Below are 22,597 nucleotides of genomic sequence, written 5' to 3'. Positions count from 1 at the left end.
CAGAAAAGTGTGACAGACTCACAGACAGACGCACAGAGCGCAAACCATACGTCCCATCCGGTGAAACCGGTAAGGGACAATAAAACGCTGTTGATGCTTCTCTCACCTTCACTCAGTCGTTCTTCTTAATTGCAAATGCGAAACACATTGTTAAAACATCGATCGCATCGAATAAAAGATAAAATACAATCGAAAATAGTGCGAAGAGCTTCCTGGTCTTATCTACCATTTAGATATACGGGAATCGAAAGTACTGATCCTATTAAACAAATAAAATCGCTATGCAGACATTTAAACTTTGGACTAGTAAATAAACCGATTGTTTTAAATTGTTGGAGTTTGTCCTTAGTGATATTAGGAAATATGTCAACGGATATTTAGAAAACGTGTCCAGGTTTAATCCTATGAAATATACATGTATTATGTATCAGGTATATACATTTGAAAAGTCAGGTAAGGGTATAGTCAGATAAGTCGATACTAGTATCTGCTGTACATGCAAAAACGCAGCAAAAATGCACATATCGGTCCCATATGGGCTGTATCAGGGCAGACCTGTTTGTGCTGGCCAATATTGGACCCATTGGGGTTCCTATTTGCAAAACCTTCATGGTCCCACTATTTGCTTGCTTGATATCTTTAGCTTGTGTTTAAAATGAACGCTTTTAGTAGGTTTGTAGAAATCGATGTATATATTAATAGACACAACATCAGTGGATTGATTTGTTGATTTATTTGATATTGATATACAATTCGTATATTCGTATATAAACCTTTGGGTTTATTTACTACTAAAATGAATTTGATACTATGAGTATATATATTTATTCTCAACACGCTGCATTACTTTTCGTGTGTAATGTCCCGATTATCTTTATAGATTCCTAGATGTTAACTTACATTTTCACCTGAAATATAATACTGAAGAAGACGCTTCCAATTATTTAAACCATTATAAAAAGTCTGCGATATGACATATGATATCTCATGTTGACATCACGTGTTTAACGGCGCAACTGTCTTAAGTTGAATGTTAGAGTGATTTGACATAACAATTGAATACACTGTCACTTTCTCACTGTCCTATTCGTCACAAGTTGTCTCGAAACTGACGTAAAGAAGAACGCAGTGACATCACGTGTAGCACGTGCGTGCTGAACGCTTCCTTACTTCCGTTCGCCACCATCTGCCTTCGACCAAAATGGCCCACTTTGACAGCGACAGTTCGTCATCGGAGGACCTTGACATTGATGATATAAGCGTCAGCGACTTGGGTATCTATTTTAAACAGTGTGTCATCAAATATATTCAAACATATATGCGTTATATTTAAGGTAAAATTACGACATGCTTCTTTGATAAATGATTATATTTGAAGTCTTGAACTTCATGACCATTCACTGAACAGATGTACCGGTATATCGAATCCAAGCATATTATTTGCTTATACAGACGAAAATCATACAATTAAAACGCTTGATTCATGCTACTGGTGTTCATCAGTAACTAGGTTATGCTGACGAGTTTAAATATGAAAAACGATGTTTTTATGGCTTGCGCTATTTTGTAGTACTTAAAGGGAAATAACTGAATGACACCGAGTATATTAACAACCACTATCCACACGCCTTACTGCGGGTACCCGGCTTTCGCAGATTAATTACCGATTTAGATCTAAATAGATTTTAGCAAGCAACACGATTAAACTTACTGGTGATATTTTATCTGCTGCTAGAGCTCATGTGAACATGGCAATACATATAACCACCATACACACAAACAATGAGATTACATTTACACATATTATATTCAACTGTACGTTTTATACATGTATGTTTATTTAACATTGTCGCGCTATGACCCATAATCTAAATTTATCCCATATGGAAAACCGAAAACGAAAGAATAAAAAAGCTGTAACTCGAACGTTTTGTTTTTGTTATTTCGTGTTATTGTAGCCATTTGGACAATTTATGTGGTATTTATATGTTGCATATTTTGAATAGCAATGTCGGCAAACAGCGATACCACAGACTTTGGCAGTATTGCAGTCTCGGTGGTGAAAGCTGACATTTGCAACCTACAAGTAAAGGTTTGAAAAAGTCTAAAGTGTATTTTGTATTCTATTGGAATGTTTCATTACATCAGATAGTATTTGTTTACTGAAATATTACAAGCATTCTCGCGTGCGGTCGCGTTATGTACTGTTTTATGTTTGCAAATATATGTGTATGGAAGGAAAATAAACATGTATTTGGACTTGTGTCATTCTGCCAATGTAACGGTCTCACAAAACATTCTTCTGCTTTTATGCAGCATTAACAATTCAAACATTACAACACTAATTACTACATATGCTGTTAAAATCAATAAACCATCTTACACTACATAACTAAAACTAACGATATAGTTATCAAATACTATTGAAACTTCCACTACTACCCCTGCTACAGGTACTGCCTTTGCTACTGTTACTATTACTTCTACTACAAGTACAACTACTGCTAGTACAACATCAACAACAATACAACAGCAACAACAACTACTACTACTACTAATTCTACTACTACTACTACTACAATTACTACTACTTCTTCTTCTTCTACTACTACTACTACTACTATTACTACTACTACTACTACTACTACTACTACTACTACTACTACTACTACTACTACTACTACTACTACTACTACTACTACTACTACTACTATTACTACTATTACTACTTCTACTACTACTACTACTACTACTACTACTACTACTACTACTACTACTACTACAACTACTACTACTACTACTACTGCTACTGCTGCTGCTGCTGCTGCTACTGCTACTGCTACTGCTACTGCTACTGCTACTTCTACTACTACTACTACTACTACTACTACTATTACTACTTCTTCTACTACTACTACTACTACTACTACTACTACTACTACTACTACTACCACTACCACTTCCACGACCACTACTACTACCACTACTACTAGTACTACTACTAATACTACCACTTCTGCTACTACTTCTGTGTCTTTTTTTATTACCACTGCTTCTAAAACTGGAAAAGGGTTACTCAACATAAACAATTGATTACACGTAAAGTGCCATATGTGCTCTTCATCATTAGGTTGATGTGGTCGTGAATACCTGCCCTGGCAGTCTCGACCTCACCTCCTCGGCGACATCAAAGGCTCTGCTGACTCGAGGCGGACCCACCATTGCGCAGGAGTTGCTGGGAAAAGGACCAATTACTGAGGGGGCTATTGTCGTCACTTCCGGTGGAAATCTGACGTGCAAAAAGATATACCACACCACTCTGAAAAGCAGACGACACAACCACGCGCAGGTAGCGGATCCAGGATTTCTAGTTGGGGGGAGGGGGGGGGGGGCGGGATATTGAAAGATTTGCTGGTGGTCCAGGAGGCCGCTAGGGCCCCTGGTGGGTGCAGGGTGAAACTCTGCTTAGGGGGTCCAGGGGGCGAAGCCCCCCGTAAGCTCCACGATTTTATTGATTTTGAAGGCTTTGACAACCACTTCTCGAGCATGTCACGCCTTATATACTTCCATCAAAGTACCTTCTTATAATGCCCAAAAAGTGCATAGTTTATCGTTTAGGGGGTCCAGGGGGTGAAGCCCCCCGTAAGCTCCACGATTTTAATGATTTTGAAGGCTTTGACAACCACTTCTCAAGCATGTCACGCCTTCTATACTTTCATCAAAGTAGCTTCTTATAATGCCAAAAAGGTGCATAGTTTATCGTTTAGGGGGTCATGGGGCCCCCGGAAGCTTCACGATTTTAATGATTTTGAAGGCTTTGACAACCACTTCTCGAGCATGTCACGCCTTATATACTTTCATCAAAGTACATGTACCTTCTTATGTGCCAAAAAAGTGCATAGTTTATCGTTCCGGAAGCTTCACGATTTTAATCATTATGAAGGCTTTGAAGACCACTTATCGAGCATGTCACGCCTTCTATACTTTCATTAAAGTACCTTCTTATAATGCCAAAAAAGTGATTAGTTTATAGTTTTGGGGGTCCATGGGGCGAAGCCCCCCGGAGCTCCACGATTTTAGTGATTTTGAAGGCTTTGACAAGTTTAAATAGGTGATTTAGATCTAGTTAAGTGTGAAACATCAAATGAATTGACTTAACTTTGGCGATTTTAAGGGGGGGTGGGGGGGGCGTATGCCGCGTCCACCCCCCCCTGGATCCGCCTATGCTTTATTGGATACCAAATTTATGTTTAAAATACATGTAGATTAATTAACGTGTTTCATACATGTAGAATTTGTTACTCTTCATTGCTCTTTTAACTTTGTCTTTCCCAGGGCGTGAAAACTCTAATGAACGCCTGTCTGACGCAAGCGGAGTCCTCGCGCTATACGTCGATAGCATTTCCGGCTCTGGGGACCGGAAACCTGAAGTACCCAAAGCAGGTGGTAGCCAGCGCCATGTTCGGAGCCATAGAGGCGTATAACAATAAGCACACAGGAACATGCATCCGCTCCGTGTTCTTTGTTATCTTCCCTACGAACACGGATGTTTACAGCGCGTTCACATGTGCCTCTAAGAAAGAAGGTCGGTTTATGGCTGTGATACCATATTCATAACCAGTGTATAGTGTCTAGAGCATAGTGCTTTTACACTTTTTAATGTGATATTCTTTGTCCCCACCCGCTTTTCGAAGAAAGTAAAAGTATGGTAAGTGTACGACCTGTCTCTTTGTACGTTTGTGCGTTTTATCATGTAAAAAAATGTGTGGCCAGTGTCTGTTTTCGAGGCATTATATACTATAAACAAATGCTTGTATTTCGTACGCATTTTTGCTAAATTCTCATTGACACCTTATCCCCAAAATCTCTAACAGTGAGCAAATTAATGTATTATTATACTCGATATAGATCTATAAAATATTTATCATAAATTGGATTGTTTATTTTTAAATGAATTGTGTGCTTTGATTTACACTGACGATTGGCATACATTTCAATTCAAAATGTTGGACAAACACTCTTGTCGCATCAACGTATTTCATATAGTGTTCTCTATGCATACTTTTAATTAGGTGCGTTTTTTACATTTCTTTTCCAGATACGTCACCACGGGAAGCAAAATCGGGTACCGTATTGGGGGTTACAATCAAGGTCAACGTCGGCTCCTTAGTAGAACAAACTGTAAGTTTCGGTATATTTCATCTTGGAACAGTACGGAAACGTAATTCAAATGTTATTTTACAGTTCGTCTCTATAAAATATTGTTTGGTAACAGAAGTGACGAAGAATATCTCGCAACCATACGCATCATAGCGTAATACTAAAAAAGTTGATACAAAACATATTTAGGTTGGGTCGTAGCATTTTGTACAACAGGGGCATGTTTTTTTTGTAAAAGGCCACTTAACAATGTTATATATCAAATACAACACTGATATTGCAGAGAATATAGTGATTGTTATATATAAGTATATACTCATCTTGTTGCAAGTTTTGATCACAGGGGCTTGATTGGAGCAAATTTGCTTGAGGACCAGAATACACCATTAAAATAATGGACAGTGTCTTTACAGATGAAACTATTTTTAATTTATTATGCCTTATGAACTTTACTTTGCGGACCCCAAGCGAGGGGCCAGTATTTAAACTAGGGGTATAGTTGGAAACAACTTTGAGGATATAAAGTTTAAATGGTCACATAACTTTTGTAAATGTTTACGTATAAAGATTTAAATCGCACATCCTAAACTTCGGGACATAACAATACCTGCACGTTTGCATGATTCCCTACGAAAAACATAGGAGAACGTCTTTGGGCAAGTTTGTATCTTAGGACACACAGACGGGCGGACGGACAAACAGACAGACGACCTTGGTGATTCCAGGAAACCTCCCCATAACCTGGATAATAATAACGAAAAGTACAGAGATTACACTAAAATCGTAATAAACTAATAAAATAGCTAGTGTATTTCTTCAGTTAAGTTTTATATCTGAAATCATCAAGGTTGTTTCCAAACTTGTTTTACTTAAATGTAAAACAGTTAATACTTACAAGAACTACCCATTAACCGGGGATCGTGTCTGAAAGTCTGAAAATCGCAGCCCAGTCATATAATTAGGAGGGCATTTCTAAAGAAATAACTTCAATTGCCAATAGTTTTGTTCCCCGACTTCAAAAAGGCAGTTGTCAGTTTAATACACATAGGATGTGTCAAGAGTTGTCATTTCATATATTGTTCATGTTTTATGATCGAGTTCGGGGATTTTTGCTAGAAAGTAAGCCTTTTGCGACATTGTGACGTTGCTAACGAATTTCATAGACGACTTAAATTATAATGGTACGAAATAACAAAGATTTTCAGACCTTTCATTTATCACATGCTATTAAATTGAAAAAGAAAATAATTATTTACGTTAACGTCAGTATCAACCCAGAAAGTTGTTAGCATCGCTAGGCGTCGCTTGATTTTGAAAACGTCATTTCAAATTAAGTTACGCGATCAAACAAAAAGTCGCGTATGAAAACACTCAAAACGCGATATAACCCAGGTTTAATATGAACAATAATCGTCATGTTTAAATTGCATTGAAAAATAAGGTTTATCAGGTGGTAAATAAGAATGTTCACTGTGTACTATGTTAGATTGATTAGATATTTGATAAGCTTGCTCCGGTGTTTACTGACCCATGCGATATGAATGAACTACTAGTAAACAAAGCGAACATCCATCTGTTTTAGCAAATAAACATTACCCATTTCCTGTAAATTTTCCTGTTTGAATGTGTTACCTGAATGAAACAAACTATTACTGTGCCAATCAAATTTTTCACAAATTCTCGCAGGCTGACGCAATCATGACGACAACAACCCGCGCCCTTGACCTCAACAACGGTAACCTCTGTAAGTCGGTGCTGGCTGAAGGCGGACCGGGACTTCAGACCGAGTGCAAGGCGAAGTACCCGAATGGTTTGAAGCACGGGGACATCGCTGTCATAAGCGCGGGAAAATTGAACACCTGCAAATACGTATATTGCGGGGCGATCCCCAGATTCGACCGGAACGAACCTGGAATAGGAAATCCAGAGGATGTAAGTGAAGTGCAATATGTTTGTTGCTTTTAATTACAAGGAAAATATAGTCGAATAAAGCGAATAAAGTGATTAATACCAAATCATGCTTGTTTACTTATGTAAGTGGTTACATAGGCGCTCGATGGCTATGTTTTTTTTAGTTACCCGTTGTTTATTATAATGCATATACATACTAACTTAATACAAATCTTCCGACAAAACGTCTTCTTAATAAAAAGATAGTTCGACTACGTACATAGATATTGACATGGTAAGCCATTCGCCATTTTCTCAAACAACGGAAGTCTCTATCTACTTTCAGTTTCAACAGAAACATTCACAGACGATGTGATAAATCCCTGCAACTATTATTCACTTACTTTATGGGGTAATCAACAAAATATGTTGTAAATTGCTTACACATGAATCATTCCTTACCAATTGTTCAACTTGATTTCGTCTGTCATGGTGATTTCCAGAAAAAAATCAGCGCGTCAAAAATTAAATCTGGCGCCCATAGTGTTTAGTGACAGTTATTGTAGAGAAAGAGCGAGGTTCCCGGCCTGCGCTCGCATTTCAATAAGCAAGCGGGGTGACAGCGATTTAATTATGGGTAATGACGCACTTCCGTTGTGTGAGAAAATGGCGAGTGGCTTACCTTGTCAATATCTTTGTACATAGTCGAACTATCTTTTTTTAAGAAATCTTTTTGTCGGAAGATTTTTATTAATTTAGTATGTGTATGCATTAAATTAAACAACGGGTAACAAAAAAAATAAATAAAAACATTAAAAAAAACAAAAAAAACAACATATTGCCATCGAACGCCTATGAGTGGTTAGTGAATACTGTTAGGTCATGTTTTTATACATGTTCTTTTATTATAGTAAACACTGTTGAACGATACTAAAAAATCCGAGTTTCTGTTTTGTCCATCCTAACGTTCGCTAAATTAGTTGTCTCTTTCAAGATCTTACGACAACTAATAAGGGAAAGGACTGATTAACATTCCAGTTAAATCGCGCCTGTCAGTTTTTCAACAAGCCTGATATTGTGTTACTCTCGAGTTATGTGTAAAAACACACTCTGTCATCCTCTGGTATTATCTTTTTCCCACAGCTCTATAAGCAGGTGATAACATCATGTCTGCAGCAGGCGGCGAAGGACGGTCTTACGTCGATATGCTTCCCCGCCCTGGGCACGGGCCGCTTGAAGTACCCGCCCTTCCACGCCGCCCGTTACACACTGACCGCCATCTCGGCGTTCCTGTCGGACAACCCGAACACATCTATACAGACCGTCATTATCGCTGTCCATAATACGTCTGACGTCGTGAGGAGCACGCTTGGGGTAAGAAAGTACACACACTGTTATATAAATAAATAGAGACATAAGTAGTGAAATGTAGAAATATGTAAGTTAGAAAAATGTTACTGTGCTGGACTACATTGCAGTTAAAATACAAAATAATAAGCGATATATTAATGACCGTTTTCGCCAAATTGCGTTGCAGAATATCTACTTTAAAACCAACATTATACTCTAATTTTCGTGTATGTTCGTGGGTCCTTTACACCATGAAATAAAATGATCAACGAACGTTCAATTCCGAAGTTTCAAAGCTGAAATTATGCAAAAATACGAATTTAATGTTAAACGAAAATGTCAAATATCATGTACAGTAAACGAAAACAGAGAGAAATTAACAGTAATTTAATAAGTTTTTAATAGAGGAGGACATGTTTGCTTCAATTAAAATATAAAAATTGCAGTTTTGTTCATGCTCAAATATTTATTATGTAAAAATATACGATCGACGCAAGGAGCTTAATGAGAACTGAATACAATAACCTGCATTTGTTTTCACTTTAATTCATCCAAACAGGCATACGAAAGTGAGCTAAAACGCTTAACTGGACGCACCCCTTCCGTACAATCTATGGCGTCCATGGGGGAGGCCCCGGATCGCATGACCCCAGAGTTTTGCGCGTACATGTACAAGGCCAACATACTTCCACCGCCATATTGGACAAAGTTCAGAGACGACCAAAGTATTAAGGAGTGGGCAAGTGAACAAGGTGGTCAATTAGAAACTGTACATTTGTTTCCACTCATATCGCCAAAAATTAGTGTGGCTGTGTTGGCTAAACCTTCTTTTTAACTTTTTTTAAAACGATTCCCATCTTTAATAAGAATGTGAAATAACATACAATAATTAAAACCATATAAATTATTGTTGTACATTTTTTTTACAATTTAAATTTAATTGTTTTTTGGGTCGTAAATTTGTAAGTTTGTGTAGTGAATATCAACGTTTGCATATAAATAAGTTTAAAACTAGGTTAAGTATTAAAAAAGCGAGGCGTAGACAGAAAGAACCCGGGACCTTGTTTACCGGTTCATTTTTTCTTGCCATTAAGATGTTTTTGTGCATATTGAATGGATTTGAAACTTATCTGGTATCCTATTTACACCATCATGTTTATATGTTATGTACTCTCATACTGTTAAAAATCTATGGGCTGATATCCATTGAGTTATGTATCAACACCAGTTTTTATGCTCCCCGAAATATTTTCGGTGGAGCATATAGTTGCCAGTTTGTAGTTCCTTCCTTCCTTCCTTCCTTCCTTCCTTCCTTCCTTCCTTCCTTCCTTCCTTCCTTCCTTCCTTCCTTCCTTCCTTCCTTCCTTCTTCCTTCCTTCCTTCCTTCCTTCCGGAGGAAGCCTTCCTTCCTTCCTTCGGAAGGAAGGAAGGAAGGAAGGAAGGAAGGAAGGAAGGAAGGGGAAAAGGAAGGAAGGACGGAAGGAAGGACAGAAGCACGGACGTAAGGACTAAGGAAGGAAGGACGGAAGGAATGGACGGAAGGCTGACCGAGGAAGTCGGAAGAGCCGAAGGATTGTCCTTCATTCAGTTCCTTCCTTCCGTCTCCTTCCTTCCTTCTTCCTTCCTTCTTCCTTCCTTCCTTCCTTCCTTCCTTCCTTCCTTCCTTCCTTCCTTCCTTCCTTCCTCTACCTTTGTATGAGGTTTGAGGTCACTGGGGTCAAGATCAAGGTCACCGAGGCTAATAATAGATTTTTTTAGGTGGTTATTAACACATAGATTGACCAAGCGCATCATCGGGGAGCATCCGTCAGTTTCACTGATATTCTTGTTATTAATAAATTTATAATTTATAATTTTCTGATGTCGATTTGTTAAAATTGTACAACAAGTCTCAGAATTGAAACATTATAATTCAAGCATGCTGGTTTATGGCCGGTTTAACAAACTAATATTAGAGTTTTATGCATGTAAGTCCATGATAATTTATTTTGAGTTGCGTTTATGTAAGTTGATGGTCACTTGTTTTCCTCATTAAAGTTGTTGAGCACGAATTTACAGTTTTTTTTACGTTACATAAAACCCCACATATATTTAGTGTTTTGTCTATTTTGTAGTTTGATTATCATGTACCCGAGTTTTCGAGTTATGTTCATCCTGGTTGATTATCATTCAAGTCGGCATTGAGTCTCGCTCTGAGAAATCAGGGTTTAATGCATGTGCGTTCTCACGGGCTAATCTGAGATTACACTTTCCGACTGAACTTTTTTACGCTTAAAAAAAGATTAAATGAAAGATTCAATACACACGGAAAGTGTCGTCCCCAAGTTAGCCTCTGTGGACTGCACAAGACTGGTGAATATGGGATGACACTTTACGCACATGTATTTAACCCCGTTTGTCCAGAGCGAGGATTTATTGTTTTCAGAACAAACATTGGAGCTAGTGGATGTAGATGAGGACGAGTTTGAAGCCATAGCAACCATCGTGAACCAGTCTTGGAGAGCCGACAAACACACGCTTGGTCGCGACGCCGAAGGACTCGCCGTCTTGGGTTACACCGGTCTGGATATAACTGAGATAAAGAGGGTGGAAAACCTAACCCTTTATGAACAGTACGCTAATAAACGGCAGCAGATATTTTGTGAATCAGGAAAAGGTATTTAAGAGTCGAGTGCATGATTTGTATTTACTTTATATTCTTCCTACGTTCTGCTCTCTTTTCATTAAGTATTACAGTGTTATTGCTCTTATGCCAACTGATGCTCGTGAACTGATTTAGCATTAAGTACACTTTCGAATTGTTTCCTGTACTAGTTTTTTGTGTGCACATGTTTCACGAGTTAAACGAAACCATAACTGTATTTGAGTTGGATATTTGTTTATGATTTGAATCCACAATTAAATGCCATATTAATTTTATATTGTATTTTAATATATTTATGCATACATTATTCACGCCAGCCTTTACTATTTAACATCGATACAACTCGAATGTTAGTTTTTATAAAAAAAATATTTTATTTTAACAATAGTGCTTTATTGTTTAATAAAGGGTTATGTTTGACAATATAAACGGCACATTTGTTTCAAGGTTATTTTCTTGTGTCTGTTTTTCCTTGTTTTCAATCAGATTCCTATAAATACAATAACACAAAATTGTCTTAATTTTTAGCGGGCTTATACCCGGTCTTGGAAAAGGTGCCAGGTATAAAAAATGGTCAATCGACCATCAAATCGCTTTTAAACGGCGAGTGGGCTGATCGTCTTTACGCGGAAGTGAACGAGGAATACTTCCTGCATGGAACAAAGCCCGAGAACGTTGAGTCCGTCTATACCCAGGGATTGGATCCGAGACTGGCAAACAAAGCAGTTCTCGGAGCGGCGGTGTACATGGCTGAGAGTTCAACGAAAGCCGACCAATATGCTGGTATTTTGTTTTAGCTCGGCTGTTTTCGGAGAAAACCCGAGGTATTGTCATAGCCAGCTTGTCATGTCCGTCGTCGTGTCCGTCGTCGTGTCTTCCGCCATCCGCGTCGTGCTTAAACCCTAACATTTTGTTAACCTTTTTGAAGATTGGCTCTAAAATCACGGTGCTTCCACCTACAACTTCGAAACTTCATATGTAGCTGCACTTTGATAAGTTATACACGCCACAACCATTTTTGGGTCACTAGGTCAAAGGTCAAGGTCACTGTGACCTCTACACAAATCTGACAAGCTTTCATTTATTCAAAAATGCACCCGCAGCCGAGCGTTGGCACCCGTTATGCGGTGCTCTTGTTTTACCCGTTGTTCATGCGTAAGCATCCGAATTAGTCAAATGATAACCAGCAACATGTACGATGTACTTATCAAACACGAAGACATTTTTTTTTGCTTTAGGTCTTGTAATGATTCAGATGAAAATTAGTAATTAAATCATCATTATATTCGTTATTATAAATACCCAATGATCTAGTATTAGCTCTCTCTTTCGTGAATATTAATAAAAGGCGCGATTTTTCAATTCTTTATTATGTTCCGTAAAAACCCTTTTAATTGTAAATACGCTTGACATTTGTCATAAAAGAGTAAATCACCCATACAGATTCATTGTTACAGACGCTAGAAACAGCCGCCAAACGACAGGCTTAACACTGTTTCTAGTGCGCGCCTGTCTAGGAAACATCTGTCGTGTGACCAAGTGTCGTCAGATGAGGCGGCCACCATGCACGGATTCCACTTGCAGCGTCGACGAATGTACGCACGTGGAGCGATATGACAGCGTTGTTGAGGAAGAACAGTACATCTTCAGGGAGTTTGTCGTATATGATAGGACTCAGGTATATCCGGAATATGTGATTACCTACGATCGAGTGTAGTTAACAGACAAAATCTGTCGTCAAAGACTAAATGAATAACTAAAAAAAAATGCATTGTTTAAATTGATGATATTTCCCCATCGTCATTGCTGTTGTGTTATATACATGTATAATAGTATTTTTTCAAATATTTGATATTCCTTAAGGGTACTTTTGAAGCAAAATATTCTGTACTTTCCACACATTTGTTGAATGTTTGCAGTTTATATTTTTGCATGTCAACATCATCAGTGGAAGAGTTATCACTTTCATTATAAGAAAATTCACCAACGCATTAATCTCTATCCTCCGAATGTGAAAGGTGAATTGACAGTTCATCATCGTAACGCCCGCCGACAATGTTCAACTGCAGACTATTTGAGTTAAAGACATTGCATGTCCGATACTCTTTGTTATTTTTGCTGAGCATTTGACCCTGTCCCGAAAGCTGGCCTCGCTTTAATGCGGCCATATTTGCCTAAATCTTTGCTTCCGTCCGTAGAAACATCGAAAAAACTCTTGCTTCTAGTTTTCGAATAGTTGTTCGCTTAGACCGACTTTCCCCGCCCACCGCATGTCACTCCGAGAGTACAGAATGCGGCGAGCCTGCCTCATACGCTCAGCCACTAACTCAAATCTGCCCAAGCGATAATATTGCACAATAATGTCCCTATCACACAAAACAGCAGTCCGAAACGAACTAAGAACACGTCAGAACGTTTTAGCCCTTACGTTTAAACGGAATATTTGAGTGTTTGATCACATGGTTTTATCCGATTCTTTGAGGCGATTGATTTGTTTTGTAAAGCGTCTAGGCGAGTCTGAACTTAAACGCGGAGTAAATATTTTTGATGTAAATAAAATAAGTTAGTTGTGAAATAAATTGTATTTTGGCGTTGAACGAATATACCTATCATTTTTTTAGCTGGGCTGTTTTCGGAGAAAACCCGAGGTATTGTCATAGCCAGCTCGTCGTCCGCCGTCCGGCGTCTGCCGACCGCCGTCCGCCGTGATAAAACTTTAACATTGGTTCTAAAATTAAAGTGCTTCCACCTACAACTTTGAAACTTCATATGTAGATGCACCTTGATGAGTTCTACACGCCACACTCAGTATTGGGTCACTAGGTCAAAGGTCAAGATCAATGTGACCTCTAAAAAAAACCCTGACAAGCTTTCATTTATTGAAAACTGCATCCGCAGCCGAGCGTTGGCACCGTTATGCGGTGCTCTTGTTAAATAAAAGCGATCAAATGTCAAAGTCCCAAGTCCCATGTCAAAACAACATAACTTACTACCCGTGATGTTGATCTTAATAAAATTTATTCCGGAAATATATGTTTGATTTATAATTAACAACCGTTTTATCAGATTTAAAATCATCATTAAAATATCCTCATGTGGAATACTGTAGTACCTTATATTTATAAGGTACAGTTTGCAGTAATTGCTTTGAAGCAATGTACTAGAGAGTCCTCCAATCGCACATATAAACAACTTGGCTTCAAGTCGGGGGTACACATATTAAACAAACATTGCTTCTTATGTAAGATTAAAAAATATGCGATTTTTATGTCCCCCAGTCATTACTGGGGGACATATTGTTTTAGCCCTGTCTGTTGTTTTGTTGCTTTGTTGGTTTGTTTGCGTCAAACTTTAACATTGGTCATAATTTTTGCAATATTGAAGATAGCAACTTGATTTTTGGCATGCATGTGTATTTCATACAGCTGCACATTTTGAGTGGTGAAAGGTCAAGGTCATCCTTCAAGGTCGAAGGTCAAAGGTCAACTTTTGCAATATTGAAGATAGCAACTTGATATTTGGCATGCATGTGTATCACATGGAGTTGCACATTTTGAGTGGTGAAAGGTCAAGGCCAAGGTCATCCTTCAATGTCAAATGTCAAGGTCAAATATATTTTCACAAACACATCTTGTTTTCAATATTTTTTGTGATATGATTTCTACAGTTGGCTTAACTGTAGACAATTTGTTTTGTTTATGTGTTCATTTGCTCACAATATGAGTCTTTATATTGTTTGTTATCATATAATCATATTAATATGACTTGCATGTTTCCGCAGTAGCCGGAATTATGTTGCTTGCTTATTTGGAATGCATGCTTACGAAATCTAGTGATGGCTTGTCAAATATGAGGACGCATTTGTGGAGGATGTTTTCCGTGCTCTGATACAACAGGTATGTGTATTAGATGCACATAACTGGATACAAGCACATTTTGTGAAGTATTAAATTTGGTGACAGAATTGTTTATGTAATTAGATTTTATTCAGAATTTGCTTTTTGCCGAGGATTGAAAAAGCGGTTATCTGAGTTTGAATGATTTGATTCTTTGAAATTGTATCCTCTTGTTTCCATGGATTATTGTGGTCTAGATTATTTAATTATATGATATGACTAACTGTGATTTATTTACAATGAAATGCATGTTTCTTTATTAAAATAATTATATAGCAATTTATCGTTGTCGCTCGAATCTGAATTGTTTGTTACACCACATTAAAAGTGTTCTTTTTATGCACAATTAAATCTTATGTATTTCCTTGTTATCCCAGTGTTTTTTTTTTGTGGAAAAAAGATTCTGGTAATGTATTTCTTTATTATCCCAGTGTTTTTTGTGGAAAAAAAAGTTTCTGGTCTGATATAAAAACATTGACATGGATCAAATAATTTTTTTATGTGATTGAACCTATTCTGTTCAAGTATCCATAAAGCTGCTTATGGAAATCTGGATTTGAATTCTTTGCGAATTATATAAGCAATATTGACTAGTTTAAAACAAGTTCTTGAGTAAAAAGAAAATGAAACAAATAAAACATCATTATTCGTTGAACAAGAATTTTATGTTGACGATGGTGAAAGTTCTTTGACATCTGATGAAGAAGCTGTCCGTCTGTTGAACAAAATTGAAAGAGAAATTATGAAGATTTATTAAAGTTGCAGCAATTACCTCTCAAGTGATGAAAGCTTCCCTAACGTTGCAGCAATTACCTCTCAAGTGACGAAAGCTTCCCTAAAGTTGCAGCAATAACCTCTCAAGTGACGAAAGCTTTCCTAAAATTCAATATCCAATGAATGTAAGGTTATTGATATTAACAACCGTGTCCAAGCCGTATACATGTCGTTGAATACCTTCAAACAGAATTTTAATTATACCCTGTATTAGGCTTACAAGTGACGAAAAATCGGATTCGAGCATTACAAGAATGTTATTTGTTAAAATTCAGCGCAGTTGCCACGGAAAAAAAATACAACTTTAATTTACTCGGTAATGTGATAATAACGTTATCGGCGTCTATTTCACAGTTCATACACCAATGAAGCAAGAACAACTATTTCCATCATTGAGATATAACATTTATTGTGTACCTTTGTACAGACGACTCTCAATGGCTCAAGGTCGCGTGGCTAAGAAAACTTATCGGAGACACTTCTAGCCTAAAATGTTACATGAATATAGTCATTATAATCCGCACATGCTAATCAGAGATGATACTTTTTGCTTTTAATGTTTTTAAGACAGTATTTTCTTAGAGAATGTCCACTTAAGCTGGAAGTGTCATTCTTGATCGAAATCTCCCATACCGTAATTGCTTAAAAGTTGTTTGACACTCGACCATTTCGGACAACCTCTTTTTACAAAAAAAATAATTATTTCCCGTGATTCTTAATTTGCGGACATACGGGTTTTCGTTCATAATTTAATATTCTTAATTTTCGGACAGTATAATTTACAGCGCTATTTTACCAGATTTGTGCACGGTTATCTCTGATCACAGGTTTTTACACCCGGATTAAGGTTATACATCCTGGCAGATGAATGCACGAGGGCAATTTACTATATTTGTTTTCGTTATTGGATGAATTGCTACTTATGCAGGTAATAAACAATAGATTCACACAACAGCATAGTGCTTATGAAACGTATTGCTTCCCTAATACGTTCCTAATAATTCGTAAATAAGCTACAGAACGACCATTTTCTCTTCTTTTTCCTTATCAAATATTTCAAAACTACTTTTATTTTCTTCCCAAAACTCTGCCACTTCACCTTCAAATGCCAACTTAAAACTCGTTTTTCACAATTGAAACACTGTACATGGAGTTTTTCTCTTTTTTCATACTGTAATTATTGTGTAATTATCAAAATCCAATCATGTTCGCCTGTCAACATGTTTTTGTATTTGAGGGAGAAAAACTATATAGGACATCGCTTTTCGTTCTAATCCTATTCAAGCATGTTCATCGTATGAATGTTACACGTTATGCTTTGTACAAACAATGTGTATTGCTTGAAAAAAATATGTTGGAACTAATACGTTATTATTTTAAATGCCCATTAAAATGATAACGTCTTAGAGAAGCAATAAGTTTAGTATTTATACTTTTTTTTATACCAATTCAGATAAGAGATTGCAAAGATGTGAAGTTGTATTTATTTCAATGCAGAGAAAGAAGAGCTCAAAACAATACAATTATTGCACATTGATTTTAGTTTTTATGACAATAAAGTAATTGACAAATATAACATTTCTGTCTATAAATTAACGGACACCTTTATTTTATGTTCGTATCTAAATTTACGGAGACGAAAAAAAAATTATTTTTAAGTGTCCGAGTATTTACGGTAATCGTCGCCTCCCGGCGTATGTGCATGCTTAGAATAAAACATCGGCCGCGTGTTTGAGGTTTATTACTCTACAGCAATAAAACCATTGCAATTGATAAATTTGTTTAACAAAATAATGGCAAACATTTGTTAAAGCAATCACCCATAGAAACAAGCTGCTCCGTGTTTACATTCTTGAATTTTAGGTAGCACATAACAATTCTCCACACTCCAGCTCGACATTGGCGGTTCCCGTTTGAATGTTGATGTAATTGCTTATTCGTAATGCTTGAAGTTTGATCTACGAGCTAGAACGACCGGCTCGATATTCGAGGTTTGCCTTTGAATTTCGATTTCAATTCTGGCTTGACTTTTAACCTAGCTCAGTATATGCGGTGCATGTTTGAATTAGATGTCATATATAGTACGATATTCGCATAAGCTCTTTAATCGCATTTCACAATTGAATGTCGATGTCAGTGCTGGCTCGAAATTATACCGAGTTAGAGATTTGCGGATCATGTTTACATTTCATTGTCAGAGCTGGCACAATAGTCGCATTCATTAATCGACAAACAAACGCGATTATAACCGTTATGTATATTGCATTTCGAAAATAATACGTTCTGAACTAATCCATTTTTGACGATGCTGGAACAGCGTCGTCTAAGGTTTGATAATCAGTAAAAAATTCTTCACAATGGGGACCTATGTAAAAGACCGAGCCAGTCCGATTTAGATAACTCGATTTTTCAGTTACTTCCCTTGGCATTCGCCACTGCGTAGGAGATTGCTCGTTGATTTTCATTGATAACATTCTCCTAGCAGAGTTGTCGTTCGTGTTGATATAGGTAAATATTAATAGAACAGCATATCCTGGGGAAACAGATTCAATAAGTGTATCAGAACGTTAATTTAAAATTAGTAATTTTACATCCATTTTATTTTTATGGACCAATGAAACAACTATATATTTTCTCTATTTTGTTTGATATTTGTTCTCGATTTAGTAAATAAATTGCGAATAAAAACATGTAATATTAACCTTTTACGTGATCACAAAACCAAAGAATTCGAACGATTTCGAACCTGCAAATTGTAAACGCTGCACTGCTATGATATATATAGATATAACAACATTTCTCTGCGTAATTGTCCGTCCCGCTAGCGCAGTGGTAAGAACGTTCTCCTTTTCACCTTTACGACACCGGTTCGATTCCCGCTCCCGGCGCAATGTTATATTTTGTCTGTTTTGTGGTCACCATTCCGGACAGGTGTTTTTTTCGGATAATCTCATCCCCCCCCCCGCAGAATTTGACCATATAAAAAATTAAAAAGTATTTCAGTACAAAACAAATGCTGGAAATTGCAGCTATCATTCAAAATTCGCCCCAACTGTCGTCAATCTAATCTTATTAGGTAGGAGTGCTGGACACACTCCGGGTCCCAACATTATGCAGCCTCAGCGCGGAGGTAACTCATTACCTTGGAAAAACACAAATACACAGACGGGGTGCAGCCTAGGCGCGTATAGACTCAAACAAGGCAACAAACTCAAGTGCGGGCACAATCATTTAAAATTTACATATTGAATACGATATTCTAACAGAAATTACACAACCACCTAAGTGTACATACCATGTTTGATATTTCGTTCGATTGTTAGATTTCAGCATATACATGTATAAGGTCATTTCGCTATTAGTTAACTTATCCATATGTTCGTGGGCGAACTCGGATAGTCAAGTGCTCATACGATTGAGCTCACATGGTCCGGCTATGTGCTCATACCTACTTTCGAGAATCATCATGAAGGTATTGCCATACTTAATGAACAAGAATGTGACTCGCCTCCCAGTTTCGCTCAATGGGTCAAGTTACCCACGGGTACTACTTCCCCGTACCCCTAAACTTTTTTTCGTACCAAAAATGTTTCGTACTCAAATTCTTTTCGTACCAAATTTTATTTCGTACCCAAAATTTTCGTACCCAAATTTTTTATCGTACCCAAATGTTCGTATCAACATACACAATTGTGGTGATATAGATAGACTTAAATTGATGTTTTATATCCATCCTCTTCAAAAGCATCGTCACACCAATACTGTCAGTACTTTGATTTTTATCGGACCCCGTTGAGGACCGCCCATTGACCGGGCTGACAATTTTCTTAGTCAGAGCTTTTCTGGGAAACATTTGTTGAGAATCAAAGGTTTTGCCGAATCACGCGACAACTGCCCGCGGATTTCCAGCTACGAGACATGTCAGCACGTTGACAGATACGGCAGCGTCGTGAAAGAGGAACAGAGCATTTTTACAGAATTCGTGGTGAACGATGGGTCTCAAGTATATAATTTTTCTGGTAAATATTTGCTTTCAAATAAGAGATCATTGTAATGGAGCCTGACCGTACAATAAAGAATATACGTATAAAAACTAATTTAAAATACAAGGAACGCTGAATATAATAAATTATTCTGATAGGTATTTTTATAAGCAATTGATTATAATTGGCCAGCTTAACGACTTGTCATAGATATGAAATGTTACAACAAAGATTTATTTGCGAAATGTGTACACACAAGTGTTGGTGTGAACGAGCATACGCGCATCCCAATATTGAGATATAATCATGTGTTGTTCTTATCTAGTTATTTTATGCTTGCGGTGTGCACTCCTGGGTAAATATTCGAATGAAGGTCGCCTACATGTAGAGATAAAAATCCTGGTATAGATTGATAAAACGGAGCGACACGGTTCGTTATGAAATTTATCAGCTTTAAATGAGTCTCGTACTACATTTTTTAAGTTAGTTATGACATTTATTGTATGTTATAAATTATGGTTCTCCTCCAGATTGTAAGGAATACAACAGTGGTAATAATCGCGAAATGTTTTTATTATAAGCATCACGTTATGCCGGTTTCATCTACCATAACAGTTTGAATTGAACTTCCTTCGATGGAAAGTGTGTAATCTTGACTGGTGACATGAGTAGCCTGTGTGCGTTTGCTCGTGTTACTTTGGTTTGAACACTTGCTGCATGGTATCGGTCGCTGTAGGAAGCTGTATTGTTTATGTTTGTGTGTTGCCGACATGCAGTCTGCAATAGAGTGCGAGGCTTCGGTTACCATTGGTAACATCCGGGTGGCAATCCTGAAGGCAGATATTGCAAACCTTCCGCATGAGGTTAGTGAAATAGTTGCTATTCGGAACTCTCCAGTCTGGGTTTTTCCGATATTTAAGCACGCGCTGTAGGTACAAACAAAACCTGACTAGCATATTTTAAAAGAGATCTCGTGTTAATCAATTATTTCTCTTATCGCTGAATAGTAAACACCACTTTTTCTGCTCAAACGTTCGTTATAGTTGATAAAAATACCATGATTTAATCATTTTTCTTGAGATGAACTAATCTCGATCGTGTTTAATTGGTAAGAATAAATATGTAACACGATATAATGCTGCATGTACATGTAAACAGCTTCAGTAACGTAACTATGTCATTGCATATAATGTGCGTAGGCCAGGTCATACAGATATCGACGTTACTGGCCATTACTGTATTAATGACAATGTTTGTACCTTCCTCGCGCGCTCAGAAATTGGGAAAAAACCCATAGCGCGCGAGTTCCGAATTAAATCTATTCTTTATTTATAGACTGATTACTACTGTTATATTAAAATATAAAATATGTGTATTTTTTTCTTACAGTGCGTTAATGATAACCAATGTGTAAACGTATTGCTACCAATGTATTTGATGACATACTGACACAAAGTCTATACAAATTATAGACCAAATTACCGTCTTTTAATTCTATTTAAACTACGCTCGAAGTATTTAATGTTGTTTTTAATAAATCTTGAATTTATCATTGAGGTTAATGTTTCTCTATATTTGGATGTTATTATAATGAAAGTTTTCTTTAATAATATTGTACATTTTACTCAGTGCTACGAAATAAACTTTACTCTTGTTTTTGTTTTGATTGATTATGAAAACTCTGCTTATATGTATTAAACGAAAACACAGACGCTAACGGTGTAATGTAAAGGCGACCCATATGTTTACATGACACTCGAAACACAGTTGAAGAGTGCGTTTATCATGAATATCTATCGTTCGGTTTGTTCTAATGGAAACAAATCGAACTAAAACACTTTAATGTTATGATTTTCAGTCTATCATTAGATAAACACATATTGTTAATAAATAAACAAAACTACGTTATTTTGTATACTGTGTTATACTACGTTGACATCCATTAACCTAGTCAAAATGTTAAAACTGAATATCATCCATAGAGCTACTTTTGTTACTGATGTCAGTGAAGGCCTGAACGGGACAACTAGAACACATCCTTAACCGTTGACCTTAAAATGGACATGATACTCAAATTACGGTTTTGTAGTTCGATGCTAACTTCGTCAACTGTTAATATATTTTGTTCATAAATAAACCTAGTTGTCTATATCTGTGGATGATCTTAATGTATTTTTATCCGAACGTACCAACACGGAAACAGTAAGTTAATATTAATTCGCTTCTTGTTACATGTGCTACTATAAAACATTCTAAACAACTAGCAGCGACACTCGAGGATACGGTTCCAGAGTTGACTTATATCATCTGAAATAAAGATGTGACACCGCATTATCGATCAATTTATCTAACTGTTTTAAGAAAAAATTTATCATGATCGTTTCAGAGAAAACACATAGCAACTGTCTTGTATTACAGTATGCCCTGTAACAATTACATATGAAAACATGCGATTTAGACAACATAACGAAACGTTAACGGGTTCTCCATACTGAAATTAAAATTGAAATCAGAAAGTGTTTATACAATAAATGTAAATGACCAATACCACGCGCCCTTTGTAAGCCATGTTAAACGAAAACTTATGCACGAATGCGATGATCATTGAGTACGAAAGAAGTGTCTTGCACTTAATGGTGATAGCACATTTGAAGTTTGATTTAAATTACCTAAGGTACTCGCTTTAAACACTATAAAGTACTTTGACGTGTATGGGATGTACACAATGACAAAATATCACCTCAAATCATATCGCTTTGAGTTTACTTTTACCTGTTTGTTTTTCAAATAACTGTCCTGATATATCAGAAGGCTGGTACAAGTAAACGAATTCACAATACCACGTTTGGAATATATGGCTGGGTTGGTTGAAGTGCGGTATAAAAACATGTAGTATAATC

At 36.9% G+C, this 22,597-nt stretch overlaps 1 protein-coding gene across 1 annotated transcript in view; it reads left to right on the top strand.

Annotated features, from left to right (window-relative positions):
- Positions 1-230: 230 nt before the first annotated feature.
- The window catches only part of LOC127878441 (uncharacterized), a 41,529-nt gene continuing 19,162 nt past the window's right edge, over positions 231-22,597 (top strand). Inside the window, exons 1-14 of the mRNA XM_052424965.1 lie at positions 231-453; positions 1,098-1,274; positions 2,007-2,092; positions 3,131-3,349; positions 4,336-4,585; positions 5,099-5,181; positions 6,847-7,092; positions 8,194-8,424; positions 8,960-9,152; positions 10,826-11,056; positions 11,573-11,827; positions 12,502-12,760; positions 19,624-19,733; positions 20,367-20,560. Of these exons, the coding sequence (XP_052280925.1) occupies positions 1,202-1,274; positions 2,007-2,092; positions 3,131-3,349; positions 4,336-4,585; positions 5,099-5,181; positions 6,847-7,092; positions 8,194-8,424; positions 8,960-9,152; positions 10,826-11,056; positions 11,573-11,827; positions 12,502-12,760; positions 19,624-19,733; positions 20,367-20,560 (2,430 nt within the window). The 5' untranslated portion in view covers positions 231-453; positions 1,098-1,201. The remainder of the gene's footprint in view (positions 454-1,097; positions 1,275-2,006; positions 2,093-3,130; positions 3,350-4,335; positions 4,586-5,098; positions 5,182-6,846; positions 7,093-8,193; positions 8,425-8,959; positions 9,153-10,825; positions 11,057-11,572; positions 11,828-12,501; positions 12,761-19,623; positions 19,734-20,366; positions 20,561-22,597) is intronic.

This window comes from Dreissena polymorpha, chromosome 4 (genome assembly GCF_020536995.1).
Source record: "Dreissena polymorpha isolate Duluth1 chromosome 4, UMN_Dpol_1.0, whole genome shotgun sequence".
In the NCBI taxonomy this organism is placed as follows: domain Eukaryota; kingdom Metazoa; phylum Mollusca; class Bivalvia; order Myida; family Dreissenidae; genus Dreissena; species Dreissena polymorpha.
This window is presented reverse-complemented; position numbering and strand designations above follow the sequence as displayed.